Source organism: Tetranychus urticae, chromosome 1, assembly GCF_039701765.1.
Source record: "Tetranychus urticae isolate SD_2017Ah chromosome 1, NJAU_TeUrti_SD_1.0, whole genome shotgun sequence".
NCBI lineage: Eukaryota > Metazoa > Arthropoda > Arachnida > Trombidiformes > Tetranychidae > Tetranychus > Tetranychus urticae.
Window position 1 is genome coordinate 17,526,707 of NC_142958.1, and position 18,937 is coordinate 17,545,643.

Consider the following 18,937-nt stretch of genomic DNA (forward strand, 5'->3'; position numbering starts at 1 on the left):
ATACAATTCAAGAAATTAATCAGAATATTCACCAAAAAAACGAAAGTATATTTCGATATTTGAAATATGATTCAATTGTTTTGTTTCAATGTTGAAAAGTCGTTGAATGATGAATAACATTTTGGCTCAACTTTAGTATGATACCCCTCTCTGATCATGAAGAAATTTTGTATACATACTTATTTTGTCAAAATGATTTCATACATGAAGTCGGAACTTGCGGAAATGCGTACTTCCGGTGATAATGGAAATGAACGATATCTCAGCTAATACACAATATATCGGCGTGTCGATAAATGTGATGTTCATTTCCGGTATCACCGGAAGTACGCATTTCCGCAAGTTCCGATTTCATGAGAAAAATTTTCATGAAAAAATAAGTATATATGCAAAATTTCATCATGATCAGAGGGGGGTGTCATACTAAAGCCTTACCATGGTTACATTCTTGATATCAAGGGCCCTTCCACTCCTAAGACCAATGATGCTACTATTAATATCTTCGATGACATATTGCAAGCCGAAGATTTCAGCTGTTTCTTTGAGCGAGGAGACACCTTTATCCTGGATAGAGGGTTCAGAAATTGTCTAAGCACATTGCAGAACAAAGGGTTTCGATATAGGACACCAGAGTTCAGTAGTGGAGGAAACAGTTGACAACTGTGCAGCTAAATTGTTCTATGATAGTTACAAAGGTACGATGTATAGTAGAAGATGTCAATGTTAAAATTAAGACAAAGTTCAGAGCGTTTGATCATGTATGGCACAACAAAGCTCTTGAATATGCATATGATGACTTCAGGATCGCATGTACTATTCGAAAAAAGTATGGAGAACGATTCCATTTTTGATGCAGACGCAATAACTTTAGCAGAGGTTATGCTATCTCGTAATATGGTCTTTAATCCATTAGATGATATGACAACTGGTTTTGAGCGCTAGAACAACAAATCTTGGATAACTGTTTGTCCTCAAGCAGTTCCTGACTTTTCTGTTTATACTTTGAGAGATCTAAAATGATAGCTCGTGGTCCATAACCATTTTTTATGAAAAATCAAAGCAATGATGATATCAGAAGCTGAGAAAACGCGTTTGAATTTCGAACTTTGACTTTGATTTATTCAAAAACTGCTGATCACAGAGAAAAAATTCATCCATAAAAAGTATCTCACTTCAGCCCCTATCAGGATACGAAGTCTGAAAGCTTAACTCAAAATCGTGATAGTCCTTTTCCTGTAAACGTTGTTAAAAAATGTCAATTGCCATGAACAAAGCACAGCTTATAACGGCATAAAAGTGTCGTAAGGTAAAGTATAAGAGTGGGCGTTAATTCGGTCCAGAATCGCAAGTACGGACATTCGAGGTGCAGAACTGGGCTTTTGCTAACTTCGTTCATAGTTTTAAGTGCTCATTAATGTGGGTCTATGATAAATTGGTCAAACTTGTTTTATCATTTCGCAATACGTGCGTTTAGTTTTCAATAGACCCAAATTATTCAAAATTTGAAACTTTGACACCCTGTCACTTTTGAATCAAGAATTTCGAAACGAAAGACTACAATTTTCATGAAATTCTGGCCCATTAAAATATTTCAGCATGAAAAAAAGATAAAAATCATCCTCTCGTTTAGGATTCTTTCCTCGTAAGTATTATTAGAGCGATCCATTGATGGTTACCCTCGCATAGTTAATTTAACTTGAGATGCATAAAAACACTTTAAAATTACTCTCCAGGTCTTGTTTGATCAGGGATAAAGGTTTGGACAATTTCTGATTAGTTTTGATTAAGTTGTGCGCAAAAACAAAAATTTTTGACGGAGAAATTTTTTGCGCTCAGAAATCACAATTTTTGCAGATTTTGCGAAATTTTGGACTTGAAATAGGACTTTTATCTGGACCTCAGATTGGATGCATGAGGGGGCTAAATTCTGTAGATACAGTCTAAAGTCTTTATTTCTTGCGCAAAGTCGAAAAATCTGTAAAAATTTTCAATTCTGAACTCAAAAAATTTCTTCGTCAAAAATTTTTGTTATGCGTACAACTTAATCAAAACTATTTAGAAATTGTCCAAACATTTTTCTCTGATCAAACAAGACCTGGAGAGTAACTTAAAAGTGTTTTTATTCATATCAAGTTAATTTGACTATGCGAGGGTAACCATCAATGGATCGCTCCAATAATAGATAGACATATTGACTCGAAACTTTAAATGAAAATCTCAGAAGTCGATGCCTTATTAACATAACCCTTTCTACAGGGAAAAGGTAATATCTGTTTAATTTTATTGTGGTCAATTTTGGTGCATTTTTGTTAAATTTAGTGAATGGAGTTAAATCAATTTATTATTGCAGAGTAATCTTAGGGTAATTCATCAGAATTATTGAAAGAATGGAAATATTACTTGAGTAATCTTTTGTGATTATTCTGTCATTCAGTTTAAATAGTTTTACTAAGCAAAAACATTTTTTACTTGTTCGAGTTGAATTTATCACACCATAAAATCTTGACATTTTATGAAAGGTCAATAAATAGAATTTCCATTAAAAATTTTGATTCACATTTCTTCTCACCCTAATTTCTTATGAAAAAAAGCATAGTCAAAATGAACCAAAATGAAGCTGAAATTTCGTGATAACAGCTTATGAAGTCGCTGGTCAATAGCCAATCAATCAAAACTTGGTCAATTTCTTTTCAAATCTATTTTTTCTTCTTTTTCATTTCCAAACTTTTCTTAATCTTCCTCTCTACACTTTTTGCTCTCGTCTAATCACACATTCTTTTTTTCATTCTGTTCATCATCATCATCATCATCATCATCAACAGCATCATCATCATCGTCTTCACCTCGCAAGATTTATTCAACATTTTCTTCTCCTTTTCATTTACTTTCTTTCTTTATCATCATTTCCTTTTGTTACCTTGGAAATCAAATGATTTGAAACGGAAAAATGCTATGGATATTAAATGAACCGAGTGTGAAATATAAACCTTTTTCAGCAGAATTAGAAGAAAAAGACGAAAAAAGAAGAGAAAAGAAAAAAAAGAGAAGAGAAGAAAAAATGATGAAAATAAAGCTGAAAATGACAAAAAAAGCAGCAAAGAAAAAGTTGAGTTACATTTCCGTAATATCAACTGATTGCTTCTTTTGATAGGTAAGGCGGAAACGATGATGATAATGTTGATGATAATAATAATGATGATGATGTTAAAGACGACATTTCCAGAATGATGCTTGATGTTTCTAAGAACAGAAAACTAAACGATGAATAATGTTCCAAAATATCACACAGTGAGAATAGGGTAAACATCTGAATGGATAAATGTGAAACAAATGAGGAAAGCACATTTTTCAATGATGATAATCACTGTTTGGACATATTGTATTGAAAATGGAAATCATGATAATCTAATGAAGTGTTGAAAAAATGCTAACTGAGCATTAATTTATCTCCATACCCAATAAGCCTCAAATAAGAGTTGAATTATTCAATAAGCTCAAAGTAAATCAATTATTTTTCCTCACTAATTTCCCTCATAAACCACAAATTGCATAAGTTGATTCATTTTTCAATCTGGACTGGTCATGAAATCATTTTGTATAATTAAAGCTCTCGCAATTTATGCAAGACGATTTGTCTCAACCAAAATATTTCAGCAAAGTATTGTGACAAAACCAATATTAATAGTAACGAGAAGGTTGGCATTAACACTTTGAAACTTTCTTTAGGATTCCATTGAGTTTTTAAAAAAAGTTTTGTATCGCGTTCAAGAATCAGAAGAAGAGCGAAAATAGACTGCAAATAAGCGGTTATCATGGAAAACGTTGAGAAGTAAAAGAGAATTGCAAGAGTTGAATAAAAGAAACGTGAATAAAAAGAAGGGTTAAGGAAGAAAAAGATGAGCATGAGATGATGATCATCATCATGAAAAAGTAAAATAGAAGAAACAAAAACAAATGAATGAGAAGTTGATATGAAATAAGGAAACTGGGAGGTAAAATTTCATCAGATAGTGAAGTAAGTTAATGAAGGATAAAATGACCCTAAGAACGGACATGAAAAAGAGAAGAGAGAAAGGGAAGAAAAAAGAAGAAAAGATGAGAAGATGAATCCATAGGCGGTATAACAGGCTGAGGCAATGAAATTAAGGTTAAACTCAATTGAATATTTTCCTTTTATATCTATCTTGTTTCATTCTTTCCTATCATCATCATCTTCTTCTTCTACTCATTAAAGACTCTCTCATCATGACCCATCCGAACTTGTCATTAATTCGATAAACTACAACCTCATTGGACATCAGGCATTCATTCAGCCATTATTTTCTCTCTTCAAACTTATATAAGTCTTGTATGGACAAAACTGTATCACAATCGGAAAGAACTGAAATAAGGCAAGTCAAGAAAATGAAGAAAAAATTTGCCTCAATTTTCTTATTTCTTCCTCTTTCTTCGTTCTCATTAAGTTTGAATCCATTCTAACTGCTATTGGTAAATCAAACAAACCTAAGGTGATCTTTGCTAAGATATAACATTTCACTCTTTGAATTTAAAACTGTATTTCACAATCAAACGATTCAGAGAAATTCGACTGATCACCAAGCTCAAATAACTCATTATTTCTATGCATGTGAAATTTGACCATGAAAATGTCCAATGAGTGCTTATATTGCACAAAATTCTAAAAATTCAGAAAATTCACATTCCTATTAAAGGTACATACATTACCAATGATAATGTATTAGACAGGGAGTTTAAAATATTTTGGCATCAAAGCTAAAGATCTAGTGATACATTAGCGTCCGTTATTAAGAACCTCAATCATAATTTTCAACATGTTCTTACTGTTGACTGTTTAGGTGTGGAGCAGTTTTGCAAAGCTGTTACTAAATAAAAATGAGAAGTCAATAGTTAGAATTAATTATTACAATCATTATCATGCAATAAATTTCTGTGTAATCCACGTTATTATCGTTGAATTGATCGCTTGATCTCATAAAAATTTGCTTTTCTCTTCCATTGCTTTTCGACTCCCAACTTTCTAATTGTTACAATAATTTATACCATATTCCCTACATTTTTCCATCGCAACATGAAAACGACAGAAAATAAAGTAAATTTCTTTTTACACTGGACTTTAAGCTTCGAAATTCTAGAAATTGAGCTTAATTTCATTATTACTTCATGATTCTATTGCTTCTTAGAATGTTTTTTTTTGAATTAAAGTCTTGAGTTTATGTGTGAAGTATTGTATCTTGTTGTAAAGTTGTTTAGTTTGTTGATTTTGCTCTTCGAATCCTGATCTCAATCAAGTTGTTAGCAACCTACAATACTTGAATGATTGCTAGTGTTTTCTGTTTCAAATTTAACCAATCTTGTGTGGGCTTCGAAATGGCAAAACAACTGTCCTTTGTAAGATGAATCACAAATTCATATACAATTTCACCAAACTATTGTCTTTTCTCTGTTCTTTTGTTGTTTTTATTTCACTGATGATTCTTTTGTTCTTGTATTAATATTATTGCAACATTGCTAACTTTGTTTCTATTTCATGATAACATCTCGTAAAACTAATGATTGATTTTAGGCCATTTAACTCATTGACAGAAGTTCAGAATATCTTTTCTCATCATTCTAAGAGAAAATGGCATTCAAAAGATAGCACAATTGATCATCATTTAGCATGTTGAACCTCACCTTCTCATCAATATCTATCCTTGATCTCAACGATACTGCCCTGTACCTTTGTTATTACGTTACTATCATAACTTGTTTCCACATTGGAATTACATTCAAACCCTTTTCTTTCATTCGGATAGCTACAAATAAATAATTAAAGGGTTGTTTATAAGTAAATTGCAAAATTAAAAACAATAATCTAATAGGAATTAATGTGAAAACGATTGAAAAAACTGAATGGCCGGAATGTCCAAACTTGTGACTTCATTTTGATGCATAATTCATTAAAATGATTTCAATTACTTAAATAAAATTCAATCAGTACCTTTTTAAAAAAGCTTGCCAGCTCTATGTAAATTTAACATGGAGTGAAAAAAATCCATTTACTCTCCAGAGCCGAAAATTTCATATAAGATTTGCGGGGCTGAAATTCTTGCCTGTTTTCAAACAAGAATACAAATGCGGCTCATACCATGCGAAAATATCAATTTTTAAAAAAAAATTTGAGTCAAATATTCATAATATATAAAAAAGTTGACAAACTTCTGGGCAAACTTTGGTGGCTGGTTTGATATTGAAACTTCGCCTGCTTACAAGAAAAGGATCAATGCAATTATTAGATGACTGATAAATAATCTAGAGTATTTAAATAGTAAGGTATGACCGGTAAAGTTTGAGAATAAATTTTTCAGCATCGGATTGCGTCAGTTAGACTAATGAATTTAATTTCGAATATTTCAAGAGGTTATTCCGAAATAAAAAGGTCAGAAGATCACCTTGCTACTGTTGATGAGATACTGATATTTTATTACGGAACAATCTCTTGAAATATTCAAAATTAAAGTCATTAGTCTAACTGACGCAATCCAATTCTGAAAAATTATTCTCAAACTTTACCGGTCATACCTTATATCCTGAAATTTTGGAAGATTTTATTGAAACGTTTCTGTATCTAATTTTTGATTGAAAATTGCAGCCCCACTTATCAACAACCCTTTATTAATATGTTTGAAATTCAGACACTTTTTTGAGACAAATTTTCTTCCATTCCATTTTAAGGAGCCATTTTCCGTTTCGATGATTATTTTTTCTTGTTCATCAAGTGCTCAAAAAGTAAAGCTACGAAAGCAAAGTATGGAATATAAATGTGCGCAAAGTGTTTAATATAGCAGATTTTGTCCTTTTTTGTTTTTCTCTCTTCACTGATATTCAAACCATACTGGAAATATTTCAATTTGTTTGAAAGTTCGCAAAGAAAATTTTTTATTTTCCTTCTCACCCTTACCACCCTTTTTCCAGTTACAATGCAATCATAATTTAACCCAAAGAATTGAATAATCAGACTAAATGAGCTGCAAGTCAAAATAGTTTTAAAAGGCATTTCAATTCCAAGGAAACTATTATGATAATCTTTGTCAGTCTTTTATGGCCACCATTATCATCATCAATGAAGATAATAATGATGGCTTTTTTACTTCACCTCTTTATTAGTTCATTATTTATTCAATTTGGAAGACGAGCAAAACAGTTCAATCAAAGAATAAAAGAAAGAGAAAAGAAAATATGATAAAAATGGATTTAAAAGTTTAGATGTTTTGTCATCTCCTAAGGTGAATATCAATCTTGACAAAAACGAGCGCAATAATTTTCATCGATTTGTTTACTTAAAACAAAAATTTTAATGAAATTCAGAATCAATCTCAGGATTGAAAGTTGACTAACGAGATGTTCAAATCTTTGGTTACATAGCAGAGAAATGCATCTGTCTTAGGTAAAGAATAGCACAGTTTTCAAGATTGACATCGACTTTTCTTCAAACAGTTAGTGTGGGGACAGTCGAAAGTGAGGTTGAAAATGAAATTGAGATTCAACTTGTATTTCTATCGAGTCTTATTCATGGGCTAAACGGATTGTAACAAAGTTGTATATCATGAATATCATTTTCATCAACATTCTGCCATGATTGACATTGGATGGTTGACAAAAAGTTATTGAATTGCAATGCATATCGATAGTTGAGTATTTGCTTCCAATTTGGCCAAATTGAAAATGTTCATTATCTGATCAAGTTTTCTTCACACTGAATTAAAGTTTATTCAAGAATGCGAAACAATTGAATAATATGAATGTGTAAATAGGCATGTGAATGAATATCATCTCGTGTCAATGACGTTATTTATTTTCCAAAATAGTTGTTTATAAAGAAAAACGAAACAAATCAATCCATTTGAAGCAAAAATTACTTAATATTCAAGCTAATGATATTGACAAAATTGATGATAATGAAGATGAAAAAAGGAGGTAAAAGTAAAACAAAATCTAAGAAAATGTTGAAAGTAATTTTCTCCTTTTTTCCCTCCTTTTTTTCGTCGTCACCCTTCTCATGTTTTCCAGATAACAAAACACAAAATTCATTCCAACTAAGTGGTTACTGGGAAAATTGACACTTTGGACACACTTTATCAACAAATTAAATTACATCTAGCTGATTAACTTTGCCCTGATTGATGGCTTATCCTTTATCCCTTACTTGCAAATATAAACATAAGAAATAATACTTATCATTATTATGATGATTTTCAGTATGATCCACTACTTATTATTATTATATTCATTAACTCCTTATAATTCTTTTCTTGAACATCCCAAGTAAATTTAATAGGCCTTTATGTTTACTCTCACTGAATACGATTATATCATGTTATATTATTACCACTCATCAATCTGATCCACCAATCCATAGAAAAATGCAGCAATTTCAACTAAAAGTCAATGAATGATAAACATTGTGTTCTCTCTGATCTTTTTCTTCATTCCACAAATGGCAACAAAGAATTTAATTTTATCGCGATGGTTATGATAAAGGTCATAATCATGAAAGCTCTAAAGCTAAAGATCAATAGCTTTCTTGTTTGTTTATTTGATGTTGAGGCGTTGACAGTTGTTTCAAATCTTATGCTATTTCGTTGATTAAATTTTTCCTGCAGATGAAAATCCAAATAAACAGATTAAAACCACAATATGATCAAACTTCATCCTTAATATTCTTCAATAGCAGTTTGCTAATTATATAATCTTCATTTCTGATCTGCACTTACCTTTGTCAATCCTCTGATCCATTCTCAATTTTTTCAACCATGCAGATACAGAGCATTGCAAAAGTTCAAGAATACCACTTTCATTTTAGTAATAAAGCCTCAGTTGCAGCCTGGACAAACTAGAAATGCTACTAAGACAAAATTAACACAAGAAATGACAAGATACTTGGCTAATTTATCACTTGAATCGCAAGCACTAAGCAAAACCCAGAAATGACAAAGCTCTATTTTTCAATCATATCGTTGCAAATCGTGAAACCTGTCGTGATTTTAAATCCGCTCTAGTTTCAACATAAACAATTAAGCTATATTTCCGTTATGAATAATTCGTTTTATAATTTATTATCTTTGTGATTATAATTTAGCCCCTGCAATTTATTTCAACTTTTCTGATACATCTAGGCATAACATAAACAAGTTTGACCTGCAGAGTTAACATAACGAGAAGCGATAGATTGCATTGAATTTGCGTGCGGTCCAGATGCTGATGATGAACTTGATCCTTGTCCTGATCCTGAACCAGATGATCCTGAACCTGAAGCTCCTGATGTTGAGCTTGTTGATGTTGTTGTGGTTGATGTTCCTGAAGCTCCTGATGAAGCTGCTGATGAACCTGAAGATCCTGATCCTGATGATGCTGAGTTAGCTGAGTTACCGTTTGATGTTGGTCCTGATGATGAATCTGAAGCTGCTGCTGCTGATGCTGATGCTGCTGAACTTGAAGCTGCTGATCCTGATCCTGATCCATTAGTTGATGGTGTTGCTGGTGCAGATGAACCTGAGTCTGAAGCTGCTGATGATGAACCTGAGGCTGCTGCTGATGAACTTGATCCTTGTCCTGATCCTGAACCAGATGATCCTGAACCTGAAGCTCCTGATGTTGAGCTTGTTGATGTTGTTGTGGTTGATGTTCCTGAAGCTCCTGATGAAGCTGCTGATGAACCTGAAGATCCTGATCCTGATGATGCTGAGTTAGCTGAGTTACCGTTTGATGTTGGTCCTGATGATGAATCTGAAGCTGCTGCTGCTGATGCTGATGCTGCTGAACTTGAAGCTGCTGATCCTGATCCTGATCCATTAGTTGATGGTGTTGCTGGTGCAGATGAACCTGAGTCTGAAGCTGCTGATGATGAACCTGAGGCTGCTGCTGATGAACTTGATCCTTGTCCTGATCCTGAACCAGATGATCCTGAACCTGAAGCTCCTGATGTTGAGCTTGTTGATGTTCCTGAAGCTCCTGATGAAGCTGCTGATGAACCTGAAGATCCTGATCCTGATGATGCTGAGTTAGCTGAGTTACCGTTTGATGTTGGTCCTGATGATGAATCTGAAGCTGCTGCTGCTGATGCTGATGCTGCTGAACTTGAAGCTGCTGATCCTGATCCTGATCCATTAGTTGATGGTGTTGCTGGTGCAGATGAACCTGAGTCTGAAGCTGCTGATGATGAACCTGAGGCTGCTGCTGATGAACTTGATCCTTGTCCTGATCCTGAACCAGATGATCCTGAACCTGAAGCTCCTGATGTTGAGCTTGTTGATGTTCCTGAAGCTCCTGATGAAGCTGCTGATGAACCTGAAGATCCTGATCCTGATGATGCTGAGTTAGCTGAGTTACCGTTTGATGTTGGTCCTGATGATGAATCTGAAGCTGCTGCTGCTGATGCTGATGCTGCTGAACTTGAAGCTGCTGATCCTGATCCTGATCCATTAGTTGATGGTGTTGCTGGTGCAGATGAACCTGAGTCTGAAGCTGCTGATGATGAACCTGAGGCTGCTGCTGATGAACTTGATCCTTGTCCTGATCCTGAACCAGATGATCCTGAACCTGAAGCTCCTGATGTTGAGCTTGTTGATGTTCCTGAAGCTCCTGATGAAGCTGCTGATGAACCTGAAGATCCTGATCCTGATGATGCTGAGTTAGCTGAGTTACCGTTTGATGTTGGTCCTGATGATGAATCTGAAGCTGCTGCTGCTGATGCTGATGCTGCTGAACTTGAAGCTGCTGATCCTGATCCTGATCCATTAGTTGATGATGTTGCTGGTGCAGATGAACCTGAGTCTGAAGCTGCTGATGATGAACCTGAGGCTGCTGCTGATGAACTTGATCCTTGTCCTGATCCTGAACCAGATGATCCTGAACCTGAAGCTCCTGATGTTGAGCTTGTTGATGTTGTTGTGGTTGATGTTCCTGAAGCTCCTGATGAAGCTGCTGATGAACCTGAAGATCCTGATCCTGATGATGCTGAGTTAGCTGAGTTACCGTTTGATGTTGGTCCTGATGATGAATCTGAAGCTGCTGCTGCTGATGCTGATGCTGCTGAACTTGAAGCTGCTGATCCTGATCCTGATCCATTAGTTGATGGTGTTGCTGGTGCAGATGAACCTGAGTCTGAAGCTGCTGATGATGAACCTGAGGCTGCTGCTGATGAACTTGATCCTTGTCCTGATCCTGAACCAGATGATCCTGAACCTGAAGCTCCTGATGTTGAGCTTGTTGATGTTCCTGAAGCTCCTGATGAAGCTGCTGATGAACCTGAAGATCCTGATCCTGATGATGCTGAGTTAGCTGAGTTACCGTTTGATGTTGGTCCTGATGATGAATCTGAAGCTGCTGCTGCTGATGCTGATGCTGCTGAACTTGAAGCTGCTGATCCTGATCCTGATCCATTAGTTGATGGTGTTGCTGGTGCAGATGAACCTGAGTCTGAAGCTGCTGATGATGAACCTGAGGCTGCTGCTGATGAACTTGATCCTTGTCCTGATCCTGAACCAGATGATCCTGAACCTGAAGCTCCTGATGTTGAGCTTGTTGATGTTGTTGTGGTTGATGTTCCTGAAGCTCCTGATGAAGCTGCTGATGAACCTGAAGATCCTGATCCTGATGATGCTGAGTTAGCTGAGTTACCGTTTGATGTTGGTCCTGATGATGAATCTGAAGCTGCTGCTGCTGATGCTGATGCTGCTGAACTTGAAGCTGCTGATCCTGATCCTGATCCATTAGTTGATGGTGTTGCTGGTGCAGATGAACCTGAGTCTGAAGCTGCTGATGATGAACCTGAGGCTGCTGCTGATGAACTTGATCCTTGTCCTGATCCTGAACCAGATGATCCTGAACCTGAAGCTCCTGATGTTGAGCTTGTTGATGTTCCTGAAGCTCCTGATGAAGCTGCTGATGAACCTGAAGATCCTGATCCTGATGATGCTGAGTTAGCTGAGTTACCGTTTGATGTTGGTCCTGATGATGAATCTGAAGCTGCTGCTGCTGATGCTGATGCTGCTGAACTTGAAGCTGCTGATCCTGATCCTGATCCATTAGTTGATGATGTTGCTGGTGCAGATGAACCTGAGTCTGAAGCTGCTGATGATGAACCTGAGGCTGCTGCTGATGAACTTGATCCTTGTCCTGATCCTGAACCAGATGATCCTGAACCTGAAGCTCCTGATGTTGAGCTTGTTGATGTTCCTGAAGCTCCTGATGAAGCTGCTGATGAACCTGAAGATCCTGATCCTGATGATGCTGAGTTAGCTGAGTTACCGTTTGATGTTGGTCCTGATGATGAATCTGAAGCTGCTGCTGCTGATGCTGATGCTGCTGAACTTGAAGCTGCTGATCCTGATCCTGATCCATTAGTTGATGGTGTTGCTGGTGCAGATGAACCTGAGTCTGAAGCTGCTGATGATGAACCTGAGGCTGCTGCTGATGAACTTGATCCTTGTCCTGATCCTGAACCAGATGATCCTGAACCTGAAGCTCCTGATGTTGAGCTTGTTGATGTTCCTGAAGCTCCTGATGAAGCTGCTGATGAACCTGAAGATCCTGATCCTGATGATGCTGAGTTAGCTGAGTTACCGTTTGATGTTGGTCCTGATGATGAATCTGAAGCTGCTGCTGCTGATGCTGATGCTGCTGAACTTGAAGCTGCTGATCCTGATCCTGATCCATTAGTTGATGATGTTGCTGGTGCAGATGAACCTGAGTCTGAAGCTGCTGATGATGAACCTGAGGCTGCTGCTGATGAACTTGATCCTTGTCCTGATCCTGAACCAGATGATCCTGAACCTGAAGCTCCTGATGTTGAGCTTGTTGATGTTGTTGTGGTTGATGTTCCTGAAGCTCCTGATGAAGCTGCTGATGAACCTACAGATCCTGATCCTGATGATGCTGAGTTAGCTGAGTTACCGTTTGATGTTGGTCCTGATGATGAATCTGAAGCTGCTGCTGCTGATGCTGATGCTGCTGAACTTGAAGCTGCTGATCCTGATCCTGATCCATTAGTTGATGGTGTTGCTGGTGCAGATGAACCTGAGTCTGAAGCTGCTGATGATGAATCTGAGGCTGCTGCTGATGAACTTGATCCTTGTCCTGATCCTGAACCAGATGATCCTGAACCTGAAGCTCCTGATGTTGAGCTTGTTGATGTTCCTGAAGCTCCTGATGAAGCTGCTGATGAACCTGAAGATCCTGATCCTGATGATGCTGAGTTAGCTGAGTTACCGTTTGATGTTGGTCCTGATGATGAATCTGAAGCTGCTGCTGCTGATGCTGATGCTGCTGAACTTGAAGCTGCTGGTCCTGATCCTGATCCATTAGTTGATGATGTTGCTGGTGCAGATGAACCTGAGTCTGAAGCTGCTGATGATGCACCTGAGGCTGCTGCTGATGAACTTGATCCTTGTCCTGATCCTGAACCAGATGATCCTGAACCTGAAGCTCCTGATGTTGAGCTTGTTGATGTTGTTGTGGTTGATGTTCCTGAAGCTCCTGATGAAGCTGCTGATGAACCTGAAGATCCTGATCCTGATGATGCTGAGTTAGCTGAGTTACCGTTTGATGTTGGTCCTGATGATGAATCTGAAGCTGCTGCTGCTGATGCTGCTGAACTTGAAGCTGCTGATCCTGATCCTGATCCATTAGTTGATGATGTTGCTGGTGCAGATGAACCTGAGTCTGAAGCTGCTGATGATGAACCTGAGGCTGCTGCTGATGAACTTGATCCTTGTCCTGATCCTGAACCAGATGATCCTGAACCTGAAGCTCCTGATGTTGAGCTTGTTGATGTTCCTGAAGCTCCTGATGAAGCTGCTGATGAACCTGAAGATCCTGATCCTGATGATGCTGAGTTAGCTGAGTTACCGTTTGATGTTGGTCCTGATGATGAATCTGAAGCTGCTGCTGCTGATGCTGATGCTGCTGAACTTGAAGCTGCTGATCCTGATCCTGATCCATTAGTTGATGGTGTTGCTGGTGCAGATGAACCTGAGTCTGAAGCTGCTGATGATGAACCTGAGGCTGCTGCTGATGAACTTGATCCTTGTCCTGATCCTGAACCAGATGATCCTGAACCTGAAGCTCCTGATGTTGAGCTTGTTGATGTTCCTGAAGCTCCTGATGAAGCTGCTGATGAACCTGAAGATCCTGATCCTGATGATGCTGAGTTAGCTGAGTTACCGTTTGATGTTGGTCCTGATGATGAATCTGAAGCTGCTGCTGCTGATGCTGATGCTGCTGAACTTGAAGCTGCTGATCCTGATCCTGATCCATTAGTTGATGATGTTGCTGGTGCAGATGAACCTGAGTCTGAAGCTGCTGATGATGAACCTGAGGCTGCTGCTGATGAACTTGATCCTTGTCCTGATCCTGAACCAGATGATCCTGAACCTGAAGCTCCTGATGTTGAGCTTGTTGATGTTGTTGTGGTTGATGTTCCTGAAGCTCCTGATGAAGCTGCTGATGAACCTACAGATCCTGATCCTGATGATGCTGAGTTAGCTGAGTTACCGTTTGATGTTGGTCCTGATGATGAATCTGAAGCTGCTGCTGCTGATGCTGATGCTGCTGAACTTGAAGCTGCTGATCCTGATCCTGATCCATTAGTTGATGGTGTTGCTGGTGCAGATGAACCTGAGTCTGAAGCTGCTGATGATGAATCTGAGGCTGCTGCTGATGAACTTGATCCTTGTCCTGATCCTGAACCAGATGATCCTGAACCTGAAGCTCCTGATGTTGAGCTTGTTGATGTTCCTGAAGCTCCTGATGAAGCTGCTGATGAACCTGAAGATCCTGATCCTGATGATGCTGAGTTAGCTGAGTTACCGTTTGATGTTGGTCCTGATGATGAATCTGAAGCTGCTGCTGCTGATGCTGATGCTGCTGAACTTGAAGCTGCTGGTCCTGATCCTGATCCATTAGTTGATGATGTTGCTGGTGCAGATGAACCTGAGTCTGAAGCTGCTGATGATGCACCTGAGGCTGCTGCTGATGAACTTGATCCTTGTCCTGATCCTGAACCAGATGATCCTGAACCTGAAGCTCCTGATGTTGAGCTTGTTGATGTTGTTGTGGTTGATGTTCCTGAAGCTCCTGATGAAGCTGCTGATGAACCTGAAGATCCTGATCCTGATGATGCTGAGTTAGCTGAGTTACCGTTTGATGTTGGTCCTGATGATGAATCTGAAGCTGCTGCTGCTGATGCTGATGCTGCTGAACTTGAAGCTGCTGATCCTGATCCTGATCCATTAGTTGATGGTGTTGCTGGTGCAGATGAACCTGAGTCTGAAGCTGCTGATGATGAACCTGAGGCTGCTGCTGATGAACTTGATCCTTGTCCTGATCCTGAACCAGATGATCCTGAACCTGAAGCTCCTGATGTTGAGCTTGTTGATGTTCCTGAAGCTCCTGATGAAGCTGCTGATGAACCTGAAGATCCTGATCCTGATGATGCTGAGTTAGCTGAGTTACCGTTTGATGTTGGTCCTGATGATGAATCTGAAGCTGCTGCTGCTGATGCTGATGCTGCTGAACTTGAAGCTGCTGATCCTGATCCTGATCCATTAGTTGATGATGTTGCTGGTGCAGATGAACCTGAGTCTGAAGCTGCTGATGATGCACCTGAGGCTGCTGCTGATGAACTTGATCCTTGTCCTGATCCTGAACCAGATGATCCTGAACCTGAAGCTCCTGATGTTGAGCTTGTTGATGTTGTTGTGGTTGATGTTCCTGAAGCTCCTGATGAAGCTGCTGATGAACCTGAAGATCCTGATCCTGATGATGCTGAGTTAGCTGAGTTACCGTTTGATGTTGGTCCTGATGATGAATCTGAAGCTGCTGCTGCTGATGCTGCTGAACTTGAAGCTGCTGATCCTGATCCTGATCCATTAGTTGATGATGTTGCTGGTGCAGATGAACCTGAGTCTGAAGCTGCTGATGATGAACCTGAGGCTGCTGCTGATGAACTTGATCCTTGTCCTGATCCTGAACCAGATGATCCTGAACCTGAAGCTCCTGATGTTGAGCTTGTTGATGTTCCTGAAGCTCCTGATGAAGCTGCTGATGAACCTGAAGATCCTGATCCTGATGATGCTGAGTTAGCTGAGTTACCGTTTGATGTTGGTCCTGATGATGAATCTGAAGCTGCTGCTGCTGATGCTGATGCTGCTGAACTTGAAGCTGCTGATCCTGATCCTGATCCATTAGTTGATGATGTTGCTGGTGCAGATGAACCTGAGTCTGAAGCTGCTGATGATGAACCTGAGGCTGCTGCTGATGAACTTGATCCTTGTCCTGATCCTGAACCAGATGATCCTGAACCTGAAGCTCCTGATGTTGAGCTTGTTGATGTTCCTGAAGCTCCTGATGAAGCTGCTGATGAACCTGAAGATCCTGATCCTGATGATGCTGAGTTAGCTGAGTTACCGTTTGATGTTGGTCCTGATGATGAATCTGAAGCTGCTGCTGCTGATGCTGATGCTGCTGAACTTGAAGCTGCTGATCCTGATCCTGATCCATTAGTTGATGATGTTGCTGGTGCAGATGAACCTGAGTCTGAAGCTGCTGATGATGAACCTGAGGCTGCTGCTGATGAACTTGATCCTTGTCCTGATCCTGAACCAGATGATCCTGAACCTGAAGCTCCTGATGTTGAGCTTGTTGATGTTCCTGAAGCTCCTGATGAAGCTGCTGATGAACCTGAAGATCCTGATCCTGATGATGCTGAGTTAGCTGAGTTACCGTTTGATGTTGGTCCTGATGATGAATCTGAAGCTGCTGCTGCTGATGCTGATGCTGCTGAACTTGAAGCTGCTGATCCTGATCCTGATCCATTAGTTGATGATGTTGCTGGTGCAGATGAACCTGAGTCTGAAGCTGCTGATGTTGAGCTTGTTGATGTTGTTGTGGTTGATGTTCCTGAAGCTCCTGATGAAGCTGCTGATGAACCTGAAGATCCTGATCCTGATGATGCTGAGTTAGCTGAGTTACTGTTTGATGTTGGTCCTGATGATGAATCTGAAGCTGCTGCTGCTGATGCTGATGCTGCTGAACCTCCTGAAGAACCTGGTTTAGATGTTGTTGCAGTTGTATGAGGTTTTCCAGTTACGTTGTGGATGTGTTTTTCACCATCTAACATTTTCATTGGTATCGATATAGCTGCTTTCATTGGATTCCATTTTGAAAGGCTGTTTGAATGGGATGAATGAATCAATGAGCATGTGGTGAGAAATAGACACAAAAATACTAGGTTGGTATTCATTTTGTTTTAGTGATTTTCTGTTACTAAACAAATTTGAATTGATGTAGATTACCAGTTCTATCGTCTTTTTATACCCAAAAAAGCAAGACTTGTCATTATACATTCGGCACCTGTAAAAACTTTTTGAAATTAAAATCACCTTATCTAAACATTTTACAAGGCTATTGATTAATTGCATGGCAGACTTGCCTGTGCAAGCATAGTCATGATTATAATTATCTTATTGACTTTTAAGTTGGATCAGGTGCAGCGAAAATATTGTGCTGTTTACTGGTACCCATATTTCTATCTGTTTCTACATCAATGTGCTTTTTAGTTGAAATTCATCAAATTTAGCATCATTTGATATTCGTTTCTTGAAATTTATTCATTTAGGTTAGTCTCTGTTTGTATAGAATTTTTAGTGCACTTAATTCAGACACTGATGATCAAACAGTTATACCAATTCACTATTCCAACGAACGCAAGCATATTTGTATTAAAATGAAAATGAAATATGCAATTGAAACCCTGCTCAATTTATTTGTAGCGAAGTTTTGTTTGATGAGATTTGAATTTCTGAAATTATTTAATCTTATCAGAATCACAATCTTATTATAATTAACCCTTTATAGTTCTTCTTTAATCTTTACGATTCAATTACGAAAGTAAATTCCAAAATATAATAACTAACCAAAGCTTTCTTTTCACCTTGTTCATCTGTAGATTAAAGGTTTCTCAGTCTTTACCGTATTGATGACTTTTCACGTATTACAAGGTAAAGTTGTAAATTAAAAGCAAATGCCGGATTCAACAGCTGACGAAAAACAAGATAGATTTTTTATTCATTCATAATTCGAAATGACAAATTGACCGAATATAGTTCATAGAGTTTAAACTTATTGTTCGAAGATTATTGCTGCTTCTGAGTATGGAAAATTATTTAAATGAACTAATCAATGCTAAAGAGAAAGATGTTTGATTATCAGACTACTGGCAAAACATATGAATAATCCAGAGTAATTTTGATTGTAAAATCATGAAGCATTCGATTTTTCTAGAAAATTGGCTGTACTGTTTGAGTACCTGTTAATTTTTGCTTTATTTGTCAAGTAAACTTTTATATTTCATTGTTGAATTAAAGCTTATAAACGGCAGAATTCCCTCATTCAAAGGTTATATGAATATTATTATATATTTAGATGTGATAAACTATTCAGCATATTAAGAATGGATTATGAGTCGAGATCAAGAAAACTCAATAAACATTGCTACAATGATAAAAAACATCAATTTATGAGGAATTCGATTCCGCTATCGCTTTCATACACATAGCAGTAATTGACTGCTTTGAATCTGATATCAAAATAAAATTTACATTTCCAAAATCATTGACAAACATTAGACAGGTAATTGAACTGAATTATATTCATAGAAAATCTAAATGTATTAGATGAAACGAGAAAGCATCTCAAGAAAATATTTGAGTATATTAGATGGAAAAGTAAACAGTTTATTGGATTTTTATGGATATAAGTATTAATAACACCGATTTTACCTTAATGAGCAATGGAAAAGATTGAATGGAATAAAGTTTATTTGCTGAATAAAATGATGATTATTTCAAAATCAATTGCCGTGTTGAAGAGAAAAAGG

General features: G+C 37.9%; 1 protein-coding gene across 4 annotated transcripts; it reads right to left on the reverse strand.

The window, feature by feature from the left end:
• Nucleotides 1-9,090: 9,090 nt before the first annotated feature.
• LOC149094692 (uncharacterized) lies at nucleotides 9,091-17,329 on the reverse strand. Of its 4 annotated transcripts, none has more exons than XM_089265891.1 (2): nucleotides 15,664-17,329; nucleotides 9,091-15,348 (listed from the first exon to the last, which is right to left on the reverse strand). In XM_089265891.1, exons 1-2 carry the CDS (start codon nucleotides 17,300-17,302, stop codon nucleotides 9,173-9,175), a joined length of 7,815 nt encoding a protein of 2,604 aa, XP_089122017.1. In that variant the 5' UTR covers nucleotides 17,303-17,329; the 3' UTR covers nucleotides 9,091-9,172. The 4 variants fall into 4 exon arrangements, with proteins under 4 accessions (XP_089122017.1, XP_089122015.1, XP_089122019.1 ...); XM_089265889.1 differs by having other exon boundaries at nucleotides 9,091-14,511; nucleotides 14,827-17,329; XM_089265893.1 differs by having other exon boundaries at nucleotides 9,091-13,077; nucleotides 13,717-17,329.
• Between the last annotated feature and the right edge of the window lie 1,608 nt (nucleotides 17,330-18,937).

Bases quoted from the DNA above. Each gene is read 5' to 3' on its own strand.
- LOC149094692 (XM_089265891.1), bottom strand. From the start codon at position 17,302: ATGAATACCAACCTAGTATTTTTGTGTCTATTTCTCACCACATGCTCA. The intron at 15,349-15,663 runs GTGCATCATCAG...CAGCAGCCTCAG, and splicing joins TTCATCAGCAGCAGCCTCAG to GTTCATCATCAGCAGCTTCA.